The sequence below is a fragment of the Lynx rufus genome, unplaced genomic scaffold (assembly GCF_022079265.1).
Source record: "Lynx rufus isolate CCGP_SWC_20201006 ecotype Redwood Valley unplaced genomic scaffold, mLynRuf1.p SCAF_7, whole genome shotgun sequence".
In the NCBI taxonomy this organism is placed as follows: Eukaryota; Metazoa; Chordata; class Mammalia; order Carnivora; family Felidae; genus Lynx; species Lynx rufus.
In genome coordinates this window covers 74,642,526-74,660,234 of record NW_025814889.1, presented here as the reverse complement: position 1 = coordinate 74,660,234, position 17,709 = coordinate 74,642,526, and the positions used below count along the sequence as shown (strand labels likewise).

The 17,709-nt window shown below is 57.4% G+C and overlaps 1 protein-coding gene across 6 annotated transcripts in view; it reads left to right on the top strand.

Annotated features, from left to right (window-relative positions):
• The first annotated feature begins 1,920 nt into the window (after nucleotides 1-1,920).
• The window catches only part of HDAC7 (histone deacetylase 7), a 35,979-nt gene continuing 20,190 nt past the window's right edge, over nucleotides 1,921-17,709 (top strand). For 2 of the 6 annotated variants that reach the window (XM_047064972.1, XM_047064976.1), the window contains exons 1-2: nucleotides 1,921-2,189; nucleotides 12,029-12,146. In XM_047064972.1, coding sequence (XP_046920928.1) covers nucleotides 12,095-12,146 — 52 coding nt within the window. In that variant the 5' untranslated portion in view covers nucleotides 1,921-2,189; nucleotides 12,029-12,094. The remainder of the gene's footprint in view (nucleotides 2,190-12,028; nucleotides 12,147-17,709) is intronic. The other 4 variants (XM_047064974.1, XM_047064973.1, XM_047064971.1 and 1 more) reach the window with 3 other exon arrangements.

Here is a 17,709-nt window from a genome sequence, read left to right as displayed (position 1 = left end):
GTAAGGGAGTAGGAAGGCACGAGGGCGTGATGGGGAGCAGGCAGCAGCCCAGTTTAGCTGAAATAATAAGAGAAATAACAACTAACATTACTGACTACTAAGTACCAGGAGGCACTGGGCAAAATAGCGAGAAAAAAAATGAAGAAAGGGATGGGGCACCTGGGTGGCTCAGTCACTTAAGCACCTGACCCTTGCTCGATTCGGGCTCAGGTCATTATCTCACGGTACGTGAGTTCAAGTTGGGCTCTGCGCTGACAGCTAGGGTCCTACTTGGAATTCTCTTTCTCCCTCTTCCTCTGTCCCCTCCACCCCACCTCGCGTGCACACACAGGCGCGTGCTCTCTCTCAAAATAAATAAACGAACTTTTAAAAAGTTCATTTTACTTCTTTACAGAAGTGAAGAGAGGGAGGCAGGGTGAGAGAGACAGAGAGAGACAGAATGTGCACAGTGTGTTGCCATGCTGTAGGAGGGCTTGGATGCCAGGCAAGGAGTACGTGAGGGTAAGTTAACATGAGCCGAGAGGTTGGATCTGCTGCCGAGTGAGCCGTGAGACAAGGAAAGCAACCGAAGCAGGAAGGCAGCTGCTAAAAACTCCAGGTAGCAACAAGTGCTGAGGCTGGGGCTGGGCTCACGCAAACAGGGGTCTGTGGTCAGAAGTTGGACCGGGCCATGGCCAGGCCCTCCTAGGCCACTGTGGACTCTTGCTTCCTATGTGGCATGGTGCCGCCTCTTCTACAGACGTTTCTCCTTCTGTAGAGTCATGAGACTCTTGGGGTTCCTCGGATAGAGGGAGGTAGGATGGGTAGGAAGTCAGAGGGAAGCTGCATCCTGCCTTCCAGAGGTGAAGCCTCACACTACAGGAGAGTCTAGTGTTGTGGGTGGTGGACCTCTCCCTGTCCCAGAGCCATTGGCTCGGTCTCCCACCCAGCAGATTGCCAGAGGCCACAGGGAGGATAGGCTAGGCCAGGAAGCACAATGGAGAGGTCCTCAGCCCCTGACCCCTGAGTCTGACCTTCTGGTCCTGTTAAGAGTTGGGGGGGGGGGGGAGGGGGGGCGCAGAGACTTGCTGCGCAAAGCTGGCCCCGAGCTGAGTTTATTAGCTGAGGGAGGGCTGGAGGCGGCTGCATTCCGACTCACAGACTGGAACATTTCTGTGATCCGCTGTAATGCACTGGGAGACACTGGGCACATTGCTGAAGTTTGACTCATAGGGACCGGGAGGGGGAAAGAAGGGGGGAGGGTTGTGGGGGGAGAGGAATGGGAGGAAGAGAGGAAGAGGAGAGGAGGGAAGGAAATCCCTTGAGAAATTTCTTTAAAAAAAGAAAACTTTCAAAATCAGCACCACCCCCAACCCCTTTTTCTTTTAATAGGAACAGGCTGGACCCTTCTGTTCCCCTCAGCAGGCGTGGGGGGCGGGGGGGCGCGAGGGGGAGGGCTGGGCAGTGATTCAAATCAGATCCTGGAACTTTCCTCAGGCAAGTCGTGTTGGGGAGGGGTATGGGGGACGGGGGGGGGGGGGTGTCCGTCTGGGATTCCTTGCCCGGGACTTGGGAGTCCACGAGCGTCCCACTGTCTCTGTGTGCGACTGTTTGCTGGTGGGCTGTACGTGCACGCACTTGCGAGCGCGGGGGTCCCTCCCAGAAGTGTGTCTGTGCGAATGATTCTGCCCTGTGTAAACAGGGCTGTGCGCTCGTGTACGCTGTGTATGCAAGGCTGCGTGCGCTCAGGTATCTGGGTTTCCGGGAATTGTGCGCGGGTCGGCGCGCCGCGCCTGGGGCTGGGCTGCAGCGCGGCGGCCGCGCGCGGGTCGGGGCCGCGTCCCGCGTTCCGGGTTCGGCGCTGCCTCCCGGGCCGCGCGGTGTGTCCGCCCGCCGCCCGTGCGCCGCGCCGGGCAGTGTCTGCCGGGGTGGTGTGTCCCCGGGCCGCGAGCGCCTGCCCCCTCCCTCCCCTCCCCCTTGGCCCGCTCTCAGACTCAGATAAAGCATTTCCTTCCATTGTCATCCTACCCGGCCGGCCGGGCTGCCAGGGCCCTCCCCCTCCCGGCCCCCTCCCTTCCTCTCGCCGTCTCTCAGTCGCTCTGCAGCCGCCGGCGACTGGGGGGATGTGAGGCCGGCGCCCCAGCCCCCCGCCCCGCCATGAGCCCCCGGCTCTGAGGGCCCCGGCCCCTGGATGCACAGCCCCGGCGCTGGTGAGTACTGGGCTGCCGCCCCCCGCCCCGCCCGCCCCGCCCTGCGCGCGGCACCCAGCGCCGCCCGCCCGGGCTCGGGCTCGGCTCCGGCTCCGCGCGGCCCGCGGGCCCGGCCTGGAGTGCGCCCCCCGACCGCGCCCGCCCCGCCCGGCTCCGCGGGGCTCTGGCAGGCCCCCGGCCCGGGCCGGTTCCGGGCCCGGAGGGCTCGGGCCTCCCGCGGGGCGCCCACATCCGCCCGCCCCGGGGCAGCGACAGGCCCGAGGGAGGGAGTTGGAGGCCCCGGGCCGCTGGCGCGCAGGCCCGGCGTCCCATCACCCCCAAGCCCGGGGAGGACCGACCGGTGGACCGGGAGGGAGGGACGGCCGCCGCGGCCCCGGGAGGGGGCGGTGCTCCGGGGCGGAAGGTTTGGAAGCGGGAGGGCAAAGGGCAGGACCCGCTGAGTTGTGGCCGGACTAGGGGCGCTGGACATCAGCGCCCCCATTCCGCGGGTCCGGGGAGGGCCGTACTCCGACCCCTCCGCGGCGGATTAGGGGGGGGGAGTGATCCCCGGGAGGGAGGGTCCGAGACTGTGAGGTTTCGCTGAGCACCGCCCCCCACCCTTGCTCACCCATCAGGGCGAAGAGACACCTGTGCCCAAGTGAGCTGCTGAGGTGCGGGCAGCGGTGCGGGAAGGTGGGGACCGCAGACTGTGTACTGAGGGGTGGGGAACAGGATGTGCGCCCCCCCCCCGCCCCAGGCCTGGGGTCTGTTGGTGCTAGGGAGTGTGAGCAGGGGGCAAATCTGGCAGCTGGGCTGGGCTCTGACTCCCAGAATTTCTAGGCCCGTGGCTAGGAGAGAGCCCTCTGGAGCCTACAGGCCACCCAGTTCCCCCAGCCCCATTTCCTTCTCTCTGGCTGCCCGTTTGGATCTGACCTCCCCAGCCACTGCTGCCCCTCCCACCAACTCCCCGGCCATTCCCTCGTCTCTGCTGGCTGTCCTGTGTACACGGAGGCCTCCCGCTGCATCTGGACACTGGCTGTCTTGCTGCTGCCCATCCCATCCCACACCCACATTCGACATCTGCTTGAGGCCCAGCTCCGCCTGCCAGTTTTTAGGTTGAGAATGAGGCATTGGCCCTCAGTGGCCCTGCTGGGGACTCGACATCTGGACTCATCAGCCTGTTCCCAGAACTTGCACCAGGACCCACGGGGACCTTCCTCAAGACCATTGCCCAGCCACTGGGCTGAAAGAAAGGGGACTGTGACCCAGTTCCCTCCCCACTAATGGGGTACTTTGGCAGGCCATGTGTCCCCACTAAGGACCCCATAGGCCAGGTCCCTAAAGTGCTTTGGCCGCCACACACTCTTCTCTCCTTGCACCGACCCCCTTGTACTTGTTGAGCCCCTTCTCTGGCTTCTGCAAGCCACTCCTAGGTCCTCATTGCTTATCGTCTCATCCTCCTCACTGTCTGCTCTGTTCTCTCCACCCACCTCAGTAAATAAGTAATTTTCTTCTTCTCTGGAGTCACTTCTGAGGGAAACTGAGGCACGAAGCAGTCCTGCTGTGTTGTACCCAGTGAACCTGGACTGAAACCAGGTCTGGACCCGCTGCGGCTCCTCCCTTGCCTTTAGTCCTCTGATGTTCCTCACGGCCCCGGGAGAGACAGGCTCAGTGTGGCCTCTTGGTGTTACATCTAGAATGGCCTTGGGGCAGTGTTCTTCTGAGGCCTCTGTGTTCTTAGCTTCAGTCTCTGGGCCCGTGTCTCTCTGGCCACTTGGTCTTCGGCTGGGATCCCGAGTCTGGCAAGATTGCATTCAGGTCTTGCATTGACCCTCCCAAGACTCTAAACTGATCGCTCTGCTTTGACACTGAAGCTTAGTTTCCCTGTTAGTAAAATGAAGACAAAATCTCAGGTGCGCTTCCCAGAGCACAGAGCAGGAGAGGCTGACCCTAAGGAAGTGGATTGGCATCCAGTGCGAGGGCCATTATGCCACCCCCAACTTTCTTCAGGCAGCCGGGTGGACCCCAGCTTTCATCCCTGGTGGCTTCTGGGAGTGAGAGTTGGGACTTGGCCTTTCTCCATCCTCTCCCCCATCCTCACTGAAAACCCTTGGGAATGAGAAACTCCTGTGTGATGGGGGTGGGGAGTGGGGACCCTCGTATAGCTGTAGGCACGCTTGTCAGGGACCAGGAAGGCAGAAGCTGGTGTAACCCCCAACCTCCTCTTTGTCTTCTTCCTCCTGGCCTCTCATTAAGAGCTGGGTAATTCTGAAGTTGGCAGGGGCCCGGGGGAAGATCAGCGAAGGCGAGGCCCAGGGTCACCCAGCCAGGGAATGGTAGGCTGAGTGGGGCTGGAACTAGACCTTACCTAACTCTGCTGGTGCCCATTCTCCTGGCCTTCCCCACCCCTGGCCTGGCTTAGGTCCTGCCCATGCCCACCTCTCACACGTTGGCCCTGGCGTGTTCTTAGTCATACTTGAGACTGGGGCCTATATTGACATATGAGCTATTGCTAGAAGCACGGCCAGAGTAAGGCCTGAGAGCTGGGAGGAGGGCATCTGTCCAGGACTGTGCATTTGTGTATGTTGGATTTGTTCACTAGATGGGGCACTTCCTCTGGGGCAGGAAGCTTTGATTTCCTGTGGTGGGGGCGTTGGTAGGATTAGGAGTAGGGGGCTCAGCTCTGGGCCATCCCTGGTGTTGTTTAGAACCACAGAGGGGCAGACTTTCTGTATAAGCTGCTTCCCCTAACCCAGGGGAGGCAGGAAGGAGAGCATTGGTGAGGAGGCCCAAGCTGAGGCCAGAGAAGGAGGCCATGAGGGCAATGAGATGGTGTGTGTGTGTTGTGTGTGGGGGGGTGATAGTGGTGGGCAACACAGCAGGAAGCCTGGTCAGCAGGTGACCCTGCCGGGTATTGTGTTTCCCTGTGATATTTCCCCCCTGTTTCTGTGGTAACCTTCCCGGGGGACCCAGGCCTTCAGACTGCAGGAAGGTGCCCCCAGACAGCCCTTTCCTTAGAAGCCTAAGTGTTAGGAGGAGTCCCCAGATCGGGCCACCTCCCTAGCCCTTTTGGCTTCCAAGAACCGGGACCTGGGAATCTAGGTGAGTAGGCTGAGTGAGCACCGATAGGGGTGGTAGCTGGGTGTAGGTCCTTTTGCATCTCTTGCAGGGGGAGGGCAGGGACGAGGAGGGGCTGCTGGACTTGGGGGAGGGCTCAGAACCTCCCCTCATTCCATCTCTCCACTGTCCTCTTCCAGCAGCCCTCCCTCTACAAGGGGAAGGTGAACAGCCTGCTGCCTGGAGCAAGGGGTGAGGGTGGGGGCGGCAGAGGCGGGAGGGATGTTTTCATCGGCAGAGCATAGCTCCTTTGGTCCTGGACCGGTTCCCAGAGGGGAAAATAAGTTCAGGATAGTGTCTGTGCAGCGTGGGTCAACATGTGACGGGTGTGTGTGCGCACGCCGGGTGTGTGGTGGGGGTCTGTTCGTGTGCCCCTGGGCTGGGTATGTACATATGGTGGTTCCGTGGCAGTTTGGGATCCATGTGGTGGCTCTCTGTTGGGTGTTTTGGGAGTACACACATGTACGTGGTACAGACGTATGTCATCTGTACAGTTGTGCACCTTTGCACAAATTTGTGGCTCTGTGTGGAAATATGGACGTGTTTTGGGGGAACGTATACCGGTGTAAGCGCGGCTTTTAGTAGAAGTCCAGATGTTTGCTGAAAAGCACGATCTCATCCGTGGTCCTCAAATGCAATTCCTGAACCATTTGCTTCAGTCACCAGGGAGGATGTGAAAAAAAGTTCCTGAGGCCCCATTCTAGACCAGCCCAGAATCTGCAGGGTTGGGGCCTAGGAATCTGGATTTTAGCATGTGCTTCAGGTGATTCTACTGCAAAGCTGTGTTTGAGGACCACTGATCAGGGCTAACCTTCCCATTTTTTCTTCTGAGGAAGCTGGGACCCGGAAAGGTATGTGGTTTGTCCAAGGACACGGGGCTATGAAGAGGAAGATCTAGGACAAAACTCAAGCCTTTCGAGACCAGTCCAGGACTTATCCCTGCATCCTCTCTGTGCATGTGTGCGCACATCCACGGTTGGCATGATGCAGTGGGCCAGATGGGGCTGATGTGGACGCTAACTGGGCTTTGACCCCCCCGCCCCTGCTGCTGCCCCAGGTTCTAGGCTTCCTGACCTTTCTCTTTCTGTTACATCCTGCTTTCTCCTCCCTGACGAAATCCTGGAACTGTTGAGCATCTACCATAAAGGTGATGTTGGCAGCCAGGAGGCCCCATTTACTGAGCCAGTCATTCAGCTATTCATCCATTCATCGGGAGGCTTACTCGCCTTGCTGGGTGCCAGGTACTGGGCACTGAGATGCAGTAAACACATAGGCCTGAGCGTCTGACCTCAGGGAACTTCCACTTTAGTGGAGGAGACAGACAGTAACAAGTAAGCAAGTAAAGAAATGAGTGTATATATCTAGTTATACACTGTGATAAGCCCTAAGAAGGAAATGAACTGGGTGCAGCAATAGACAATAACAAGGTGGGACGTCCTTAGACAGGGTGGCCCGGAGAGGCCTGAGAAGGTGACATATCAATGTCTTCTCTCACCTCCCCAGACTAGAAGAGGGCCCTCAGAGCTTCTGAGCAATGCTGGGGAACTGCCTGGATCCAGGTGGGGGACCTGGACTGAGCGTTGGCTCAGGGCTGAAGCCTGTTTCCCCGGCATAGAGGGCAGCAGGGTCTCTGCTCCCCAAGCAGCCCCCAGAGGTTGGCCGAGGGGGAGAGGAGGAGGGGAAGCTGGACAGGGCCGAGGTCGAGGCTGCTCCGCTGCTCCGAGGAACAGCCTTTTCCCTCCGTGGGGCAGAGGCCAGGGCCCTCTGTAAGTGTTGGGTGTTGGGAAGGCGGCACCGTCTCCCCAGGAGCTCTCAAGCACCACCCCATTCCTGACACCAGCCTGCCTTCCTCCGGCCTCGTCCCCTTCCTCCCCATCTCCCCACCTGGGAACTCCCGTGCCAAGTCCCTCCTCTCTGGGTCTAGCCTGGCTGCCTCGGTAGCCGCTGGGATTTATTTGCCTGGCTTAGGAGTCACTGTGGAGGGAGAAGGTCAAGACTTAGAGAGGACCAGGCCCCGGAAGGGAGGATAGACCAGAGAGAAGCTCTGGGGTGCAGGCATCAGAGAGGACAGGGCAAGAGAGAGGGCTGAGGCTGGACAATCAGGGGTGCAGACAGGAGAGAAGGCGTGAACGAGTCCTTTGGCCAGGTGCCCCAGAGCCTCTCCTGGGCCCTTGGCATCTGCTCCCTAAGCTGGATGAGACTCTCAGCCCAGGGGGCAGACACCAGCTAGTCCCCCTGCAGGTCCTACCCCAGCCCCCTCTCAGGAGGCTAACTTTCACATCCAGGAGCCTCAGACCCTCTCACCTCCATGCTGTTCTGTGGGGGAAGGGAGAAAGTGGGGGTGTTCCCTGGTGGACCTAGGAGCTGAGGCTGCAGGGAGGTACAGCCCTTTCCTTAGAGACCTAGTGTTAGAGGAGCCCCCAAGTAAGAGCAGAGCCCCTTCCCGCCCCTTCCCCCGCTGCCTCCGTTGGCATTCTACTCTGGGCCTCCTTCAGGCTGCTCAGTGCACCGACCCCGTGGACTCCTTGAGCCTCCCAGGCCTTCCCTCTCAGGCTTAACCCAGGCCCCTCCATAACCCCCACAGCAGGATGGGGAGGGGACTTTTAGTAAGGAGGGCCCAGGGCGAGGCCGCCATTCCCACCCTGCCACCTCCCCACTTCCTTCTCCTCCCCCCCTCCCCGCCCCCAGCCTGCAGGGATTAGAAACCCTGGTGGTCAGAGATGTTGGGTCTTCAGGAAGAGCCTCTGCCCTGGGAAGAACCAGGGCTACCCTCTCCCCCCTCAGGAGTACAGCTCAGCTCACTTCAGAGCCCATTCCCAGGAGCCCAGCTCTGGCTCCTGCTGTCACTCCCAGCCCAGGAAGTCCCATTCCTGCCGCCCCCAGCTCCCAGGAAGGCCGGGAGAGGCGGGGCAGGCTGGGAGCCACAGGTTCGGAAAGAGTCCGGGGTGGGGGAATTCGGCAACTGGGCTGTAACCGTCTTGTTTTGCTTGCCCCACAAACCTGCCGGGCATCCGCTGCACCCGTCGGGGCGTTCAGGTTATAGAACTGCTCTCAGAATGACAGGCTGGTGGCACCCGGTTGGGGCAGGGGGTGGGGGTGGGGTGAAGGGGGGAGCCCCAGGCAGGGGGGGAGCTGGAGGGTTAAAAATAGCAGCAGCCGGGTTTCGGTTAGCAAATGTGGAGGCGGGGAGCTGGAGGCGGGGCAGGAGGCAGGCAGTGTTTGCCCGCCGCACAGGGCTGTGTTTCCCCTGGGTCCCAGGAGTGAGTCACGGTGGAGACGCTGATGAGGTGCTGGCACAGCACCCCCCTCCCCCACCCCCACCGGGCGAGGGGCTGAGTGCAGGCTGCATCTCCATGGTGCGAGGGACGTGCTTCTCTCTTCCAGACCGGCCGGGCCGTCTGGAGAGCGGGATTGTCTGATCTAGGGGCAAGAAGTGTACCATTCTGAGGCCAAAGACCTGGGTTTGATTCCAGATGCTGTGGAACCTTGTGCAAGGCTGTGAAGGCCCCTAAGCCTTCACTTCCTAGTCTTTCAAGTGGGAATTTTCTCAGATGCACATGTAAACACTTGGTGGATTCTAAAGCCCCCCACAGATGTGAATTCTCACCTGGGACCCTCCTGTGCCCATTGCAAAGCCCAGCAGAAGAGCCTTCCAGTAAGGGCGCAGAGGGAGCAATGGGATGACCTTGGCAGAGTCCCTATTTTTCCTGCAAACAGCTAAGTGTAACCTTGGGCAGGCACTTGGCTCTCTGTGCCTCAGTTTCTCCATCTCTGTAATGTGAAGGTTAGTAATGGTTTCGACCTCATGGAGTTGTTATGAAGATTAAGATAAATAATGTTAGTGCCATGCCTGGTATGAAGCCAGTGCACACAGAATATTCATCATTATTATTAATGTTATTGTTCATATTTTTGAAGGTCAGGGATAGGGAATGTTAAAGACATGAAGAACAGAAACTGGGCCCAGCCCCAGTTCACAGAAAAAACCAGGCCAAATTCACTCTTCCAGATTCCTCCACCCATAAGGGCCTGGGGTAGCAGGAGTCTGTAGCCAGAAGTCACAGGGTGGACCCCTTCTTCTCTCTTTCATTCCACTGCCCCGAGGCTCCCCCAGTGAGGCAGGATGCCAGAGGACCCAAGGGTCTCGTCGCCAGCTGGCACTGGGAAGGGTCTGGGATGGGACCGCCCTGATGGCCCTGATGTGGAATACCTTGGCCGCGTCTGCTGGAGTGACCTTTATTTGAGCCCCTCCCTGGCAGCTCTTAAGACGAACATGAGGCAGGGGAGGGATGGGAAGGTCAGTGATGTCAGCAGTGAGTATTCCCAGCACTGTGGCCCTGGAAGAGGCAGGAGGCAATTCTTTCAGGAAATGATCATTATTCAGCCTACAGGCATTCATTAAGTAAGTCCTGACTTGGTGCCCAGCCCTGTGCTGGGCCTTCTGTGTGATTCAGGAGAGGCAGGGGATGCTAAGCTGTAAATAATGCAGAACCTCAGCGATCATAGGGTCCGAGAATACACTGCGTCGAGTCCATGAAAGCTTGCTGTCCTGGTTCTCATGGGAAGCAGAAGTTGAACCTTGACTTTGCTCCCCATTGGCTGTGACATCTGTATACTTGGGTGTGTACCTGTACATATACATTCGGTTTTTTTATTACAGAGGCAGTTCTTGTGCATCGCAGGTGGTCAAACAACACAGACAAGCAACAATTTTTAAAATGAAAAACATCCCAGTCCCAGCAGTCAGAGACCACTGCCACAATACCTCTTCACACCTCCCTGTTTCCTGATGTGCCTTTATATGTCATATTTTCTATGAAAATGAGATTATGCTGCATACGCCGGTTTTTCAGTCTGTGATCTCCACCTCCCACTACAGTGAATTTTCATCGCACCAAATTCCCAGTTGGCCAGAAATTGTCCTTCACAGCTGGTCTGTCCAAATCAGTACTCAGGACCATGCATCTGGCTATGGAGTTCCCTGAAGGCTGTGTAAAGCACCCTGGCTGGATTTGTGATCGGGAAAAACCCCGGCCGACCAAATCCCAAGGGCAGCCCTGGCCGCAGAAGGGAATCATGTCATTGGGAGAATCATGGCCCGATAGACCTGTGCCATCTTCCCAAAATCACAGGCAAAACCAGGGGGATTCCCAGGCACCACTGGGATGGAGATCTCTGGGTACTCAACTGTCATTAATATTAACGTGGGATCCCTATGAGTGCCAGCATTCATAGCTTATCACTATTCATGGGCTCCTATCCGTGATGCCCCCAGGCCATGGAGCAGGCCAGGGGCTCCACAGTGGCCCCTGCTTTCCCCTGCCCCAGGTCCAATGGTACCGATGGACTTCCGCCCTGTTCCTAGTCCCCAGGAGTCTGCCCTGAAGGTGGGTGCTCTGTTCCAGCACTGGTGGGTGCCTCCATGTCTGCTCCCTGCCCACCGCCCTGCCTGTGTACGAGGCCTGAGGGAGAGAGGGAGAGAGAGAAAAAAGAGAGAGCTTTTCCTCCCAAGGGAATTCACTCCCACGTAGCCACTCCACGGGTGACTTGCTCTGGCTATGCAACCTGCCTTTTATACAGCCCTCGACGGCTTCCAGAGCGCCTTCTTCACACAGCGTTTGACCCTGCATGGCAGCCCTGGGAGGTTTGCTTGTTTGGTTGTATCCTGCTGGAGGCTGCTTACAGGAAACAATAAAATAGTAACGTGTACATTTCAAAAAAAAAAAAAAAACCAGGGAAAACACAAGATGAAAAAGGAACTGAAGATACGGTTGGGAGTGCCTCCTGGAAACAAAAGGCATGTGAAGGGCACAGGCAGAGATGATTATCTCTGTTTTTATTTTTGTTGCCGTTGATGTTTTCTGGGTGGAATACTAGCACGCTGTGGGAACACGCCGCCCCTGGGAGTCACGCCCAGGCCTTCAGATGCTGCGACCCACTGTGTCCTGTGGCCTCTCGGTGGCCACCCCTTACCACCTGGGGACGTGGTGGACCTGTGTGCCGGTGTAATGGTTACAAGCTTAGGCCCTAGAGCCCCAGAAACCCACTTACGCGAGCTGTGTGGCCTCTGCAAGTTTCTTAAAAACGCCACGCCTCAGTTTCTTCCTTTGTGAAAGGAGGTTGCTAAGGGTACCTACCATACAGGGTTTTTGTGAGGACCAAATGAGATAGTACGAGTAAGGTGCTTAGCATGGTGATGAGCACACAGTAGGCATTTGGTACACGGTTGTGGGTCATCACTGGCCTTACTCATTAATAATTATAATTAGAAAATAAGTAGTGATCTTAATCTTATTAATCTTATAACTTCAACTTCCCCCTGGCAGTCTCTGGAGTGGGCTGAGTGGCCTCCTGGGTGGCATAGGTGGGCGGAGCCAAGGAAGACGCATCTCCTGGCTCATGTGCAGTTGGGCAGAGGCAGAAGCGGGGGGCAAGCAGGAGTGGGGGACACACGAGGCCGGATCTGGCCATGGAAGGCCCAGAAACGGCGGGAACAACAAGGAGGGCAAGGGAACACATATGAGACCACGGAGGGAGAAGGAGCGAGAAGGAGCAGCTCCGAGAGGCAGCCCCAGGGCGGTGACCGTGCTTCCTGTTGGGGCAAGCGCTGGCCCTTGAGAAAGACTGTCTGGGGCTGGCTGCTAAGAGGGAGCAGCTGGTCTAAGTGGGGCGGCAGGGGCTGGGGGAGGGGACAGACAAAGGCAGAAACTGACAGAACCTCCACTCCTCTCCCCACATTACAGATGGGGCCCCCATCTTGACTGCTCAGGATGTTTTGCTTACGATAGGAAAGATGGTGGTTAGATACCATGGTGAACCTCGTATCTCAGGGATTGGAGCTGCTGGAGCAGGGGAGTGAGGGTAAGTGGGAACTTGGTCTTTGAGGGCTTTCAGGACCTGAGAAACCCTAAGGCACTCTGACCAGGGGGCTGAGACTCCCGCGAGCCTGTCAGCTCAGGAATTCCCTAGGTGCTGGGGGCAGGCCTGGCTGTAAGGAGAAGCCTATGGGTGACCGGAAGTGAATGCAGGCCCTCAGAATCCAGCCACTCTGAGCGAATAGCTCCGCCCCCACCTTTGCACCTTTACCCAGGACAGGCAGGGGAGACTGAGTGGTGGTCTGGGAGGCTCCCGGAGGTGGGCAGGGCTCGGAGGGGCCCCTGGTTCTCTTTGCCAGAGGACGGCGAGGCTCCCCAGAGAGTGCCCGTCTCGGGACAGCTGCACACAACTTGGATGGCTCAGCTCCCCCTGCCTCAGCGTCCAGTGGGTCTCCAGCTAGGAGGAGAGGCCACAGGGTGGAATAGAGGACCTGGGCGGGGGGGGGGGGGGGGGGGGGGGGCAAGGAGCCAGGAAGGACGCTTTCCCACCCCCAGGGAGCTCGAGCTGCCGCTGCCATGGTTACGTCTGCTTCCTGTTTGATTCATCTCAAACAGCAGAAGGGGGGGGGGGGTACCGGCTCCCAGCTCGGGCCACCGCTGCGTGGGGCTGTTTACAACAGCCGCATGTGGGATTCCCAGAAAGAGACTCCAAACCGGACATCCTGCGGCTGCAAAATACCCAGGTGTCAAGAGCTAAAAATAGCTGCCCCAGGGCCCCAGGCGAGGGGAAAGGGGCACGCTCACCGCGGGGGTGGAGGGCCGGCCTGTGGCCTCACATGCAGCCTCCTGCGTGGCCCACAGCTGCCGAGCCACAGGGCCTCGATCCCCTCGCCGGGGGGCTGACAGGGGGCCTCTGTCTGGGCAGGCCGCGGCCCAGGCCACTCACCTGTGAGCCCGCCCGCCCCCCCCCCCCCCCAGCCCCTCTGCCTGCCCAGCAGAGCTTGCTCTGGGACGCTCATGAGAGCATCAGAGGGAGTTGGGAGCTCCTAGAGAAAGGGTGTAGCTGGCAGTGGAGAGCAGGGAAGATGAAGCCGATGCTCTTCTAAGACCCCAGTCTGTCACCCCTCCTTGTTCCCACATGCAGTCCGAAATCAGTGCTTGGAATCTTTGAAGTCAGCGGTTGCCGTCTACAAGTGGTTCTTCAGGATTGTCTTCACGGGGGCCCCAGAGAGGAAACAGGCTGCTTTTGCTCCCTAACCTCCCACAGGGCTGGGGTGTGCCGCGGGTACTGGTCTCTGTGGCGCTGTGTGATTCTTCTGTCTTTCCCTGGGCCCAGTAAATCCCGCATTTGCTCCCTACCTGCCGGCCTGCGGCCCGCGGGAGCGGAAGTGTTGGGGAGAGCCCTGGAGGGTATTGGTTGACAACACGGATTCTGGAGCCCAATTGCCTGGCTCAAGTCCCAGTGGCGCCACTTCCATGTGATGTGACTTCAGACGAGTTCTTTAATACTGCTGGGCCTCAGTCTACTGCCCCGTGTAATGGGGATAAAAACAGTAACCACCTCATACCTTTTGTTTTGTCTTGTCGTGAGCCTTAGATGAATTAGCAAATGTAAGGCTTAGAACAACTGTCACACGGTGAAGTGTGTGTTTACAAAAGTTCAGATGGAAGAGAAAAGGAGGGGAGTGTGGTCGGGGGAGGCAGGGTGTAGGAGATGGGGCAAGGAATGCAACGGGGAGAAAATGGACTGTGGTAGAACTAAGAGCAGAGGGTGCCACTGGGACCAGATGCTGAAATGCTTATGCTGGGAGGGAGGCAGCAGGCAAGTTCAGGGACAAATGGTATCAATCATGACCCCTAACCACATGCTAGGTGCTTCACACACAGTGTTGCTAATCTCAGATGGCCACTTCCAAGTAGATGTGGTATTCTTTTTTTTTTTTTAATGTTTATTTATTTTTGAGAGAGAGAGAGAGAGAGAGCAAACAGGGGAGGGGCAGAAAGAGAGGGACAGAGGATCTGAAGCAGGCTCCATGCAGACAGCAGAGCCTGATATGGGACTTAGGACTCTGAGCTCTCGAACTGCAAGATCATGACCTGCCCTGAAGGACGCTTAATGGACTGAGCCACCCAGGTGCCCCCCCCCCAAGTAGATATTCTTATTACCGTTACCGATGGGGCGGCCAAGGCTTGACAGCTTACCTTGTGTCCCTGGCTCTCCCTGCACGTCACTGAGGGACCAGACTTTGAACCCACGTCCATCTGACCTCAAAGCCAATGTCCTCTGTGCTGTGGACCCTCACGTTCCTCACTTTATGTGGCAGGAGTTTCTAGCCAGCGTGCAGCCCCCTGGGTTCTGGATAAATCTGAGCAGTAAGCAGCTTCATGCCAAGATAATGAGCAATAGAATTAATAATGAACAAAAGAATTTCTGGAAGGTGGGGGAGAGAGAAACTGTTCAAAAGGGTTGACTTTAAGGGAGTTCTGGGGAGTTGGATGGACTGAGAATGTTCTTGTCTTTTACCTTTGGAGACTCTGAACATTTTTAGTATCGGCAAGTAGTCTACTTTTAAATTTTTAAAAAACTGTGGGCTGCATTTTAAACTCCTTGAAAGTGAGAACCAGGTTTCATTCATGTTTCCATCTCTTCAACCCCTGGAGCAGTGACTCACATGAAAGTACTTCATGCCTGCATTTGGGATTGACTTCTTGAGTTTCCCCTGCCCTGGTCTGGCCTGGCTGTACCGCTCACCTTCTGGGTGACCGTGACCTAGCCCCTTCCCCTCTCTCTTTCCAACTCTGTGAAGTGAGAGGGTTGGCCTGAATAATCTTCGAAGCCCCATCGGCTCCTAATGTTCTCAGGTTCTGTGACCTGAATGCCTCCGAGAGGCGCTTCTCCTTCGTGTTCAGCCCTCACTCTGTGTCAGAAGGGCCTGGCAACCATGATGTTCTTTCTCATGTTTATTTATTCTTGGATCTTCCTGAAGCCGTTTCACCCCCAGCTTTCATCTTCTCTGCCAGCCCCCATGCAGAGTCTAGCTTTGTCCAGCTTGTGTCAGGGAAACAGAACCAGAACAGTAATGTGGGGTGTGGAGGGAGCCAGCCCTGAACCCAGGACCTGGCCTCCTGCCGCTTCCTGCTTTCCTCTTGCCTCCTGGGGCCCAGGCCTTCCTGCGACTCCTATTCAGCTAGTTGGGAGATCTGGAAGGTGGGGACGGCCTCACAAGAGACATCAGAGGCGTTGGCAGAGGGCTTCTGGGTGGCAGTGCTCGGGAAGCCCTCTTCCTGACAAAGGGCCTAAAACACCTGGGAGAGCAGGTAAGCAGGCAGGGCTCAGGTTTCCAGTCACCTTGTGCATGCCCTGGGGCACGGTCACATCTGTGGGGCAGGTGAGGCCCAGGCCAACCAGATAGGAGTGGGAGACCAGCTGGCACAGGTGCTCAGGGGACAGAAGAGTGGCCCTGTGTCTGCTCTGGGGGCTGCAGAGCACCAGGATAGACCAGGATTTGGGGACCCCTTTGGTCAGGTGATCTGGTTTGGGAAGGTAGGCTCGGGTGCTCATTGCCAAGTAACCTGCCTCTTCAGTCTGATGGCAGCTGCTTCCGAAGAAGGGAGAAATGGGGTGGGGAGGGCAGCCAGGATTCCAAAAATCAGAGCTTTCCACCCTGACTGGGAGCTGTGTGGAACAGGGTCCAGGCCTAGGCAGTGTTCTCAGTCCCTCGGGTCCATTCAGTCCTGATTTTATTTGTCTGGCCCCAGATTGGTGGTAACAGCACCCTGAGAGGGGACAAGGAGAAAAAGCATCCCCCAAATCATTGCCAAGTCTGGGCCATAGGATGTACACCTTTTGGTTTTTAATTCAGCCGTTTGCTGGGTGCTCTTAGATGCCATTCCTCTCTCTGCGACACGGGAGAGCTGCTCCACAGGTCTTATCTCTGTTGCTTTGGGCTCTTCTGCACTCATCGGCCGTCAGCACAGAACCAGGGAGTTGGGGGAGAAGCGGAACTTTTTCCAGGAATTGCTTTTGGAAGCAGCCGCTGTTGGCAACACATGCACACACATGCGTGCATGCTCCCAGCTTTTCTGAACAGAGTTTATATCATAGATCATCATCACAAAACATCCCTTTTGGGCCCGGTAACAAACACTACAGAGTTCAGGCCCATTAGTTTTTCTCCTGTCCAGAGAGTGCATGGTGTCCCGAATCCACGGTTACCAGGGGAGCAAGGCTTGGCCCTGCTCCCAAGCATGATTGCCACTGACCAGCCCTCAGGCAGGGACTGAGAGGAGGTAGGAGAGAATTCCCACTGGGAAGGGCTGGAGGCACAGGACTCTAAGCCAGGCACAGCCTGTGGGAACACACCCAGGAGCCCAGTTTAGAAATCTCTCTTGGGGAATCAGGTCCTGCAGAAGAAAAGAAGAGGTCCTAAGAGAGCCTAGGGTGGGGGTTACCATGTTCTGGGGAAGGGCTGCTTCCTCCCACACCAGTGTTCCTTGGGGCTAACAAACCTTGAGAAATACCCATGCCACGTCCCAGGCAGGGGGCCGGGGAAGCCATTGCTGTTGAGTCACTCATTCCTACCAGAGCCTGTCATGCGCCCAGCAAGGTGTTAGGTGCAGACTGGCGTGGCTTCCAAATGGCAGCGTGGAGACCGTGATTTGTAGACTCAGTTGAGGTAGTGGACACAGAGTGGGTGCTCTGGGAAGGGAGCAGGAGGGAGGTCAGGGTGAATTTTGTGAGGAGGCCCATCGACTTGTGCTATGCAGACTTTGGGTAGGTGGACTGGCCATTCCCTACCACCTGGAGCATGGGACACTAGGGTTTGAGGGCAGTGATGGGAGGCTCCCTGTGCCTAGAGTTCTCCCTTCCCCCAGCGGTGCCTGCCTACAGGGAGTTCTCCTTTTTTCAGCCTCTGGAAGAGGAACTATGACTGCCCCTTAAACACAGACCCAAAAGAGCAGCACCCACCAGTTGCTATTCAGAAAATATCCCTTCTGCCCTGCATCTGGCCTGAGGAGGTCTTCTGTGTGTCCGTCAGGTGTGGCCTTCCGGTCTCCTAGACTCCTGTCCCCTCGGCCCTGAGCTGGGATAGCAGAAGGGAAAGGTGTCCGTCTTGGACAGGGGACCTCGGATCTGAACTCTGTCTTTGCCTACCCCAGTGGGCCTCTGGGCTCCTCAGGGCCTCCTGCCACGGAGCTTCATGGGTTCTGAATGGGACAGGGGGGCTCTGGGCTGGGCTTATGAGCCTGGGAGAGGTGACTATTCCCAAAAGAAAAGACTTCTGTTTCAGAAGTCCAAAAAGAAAAAACTGAGAGCTTCTTTTCTCTGGGGGAACAGAGGCTGCAAGACACAGGACAGGGCCTATGCGTTCCAGACGCACCAGTTCACAGCTCCCACCATTTTCTGACTTGATCTTCAGGCCATGACCCCGTCCCTCCCCGACTGTGGAAGCCTCCCCATTTCCACCTGCTCCCATCTGCTCCCACCTGGGAGGCCTCTGAGCAGCCCCCAGCTACCCTTCTCTGGGCCAGCTTCTCCCCACCTCCCACCTGTCAGCCTCAGCAGCCGTGCCCTCCCACCTCTGGCCACCTCCCCTTCCAGTCCTCTT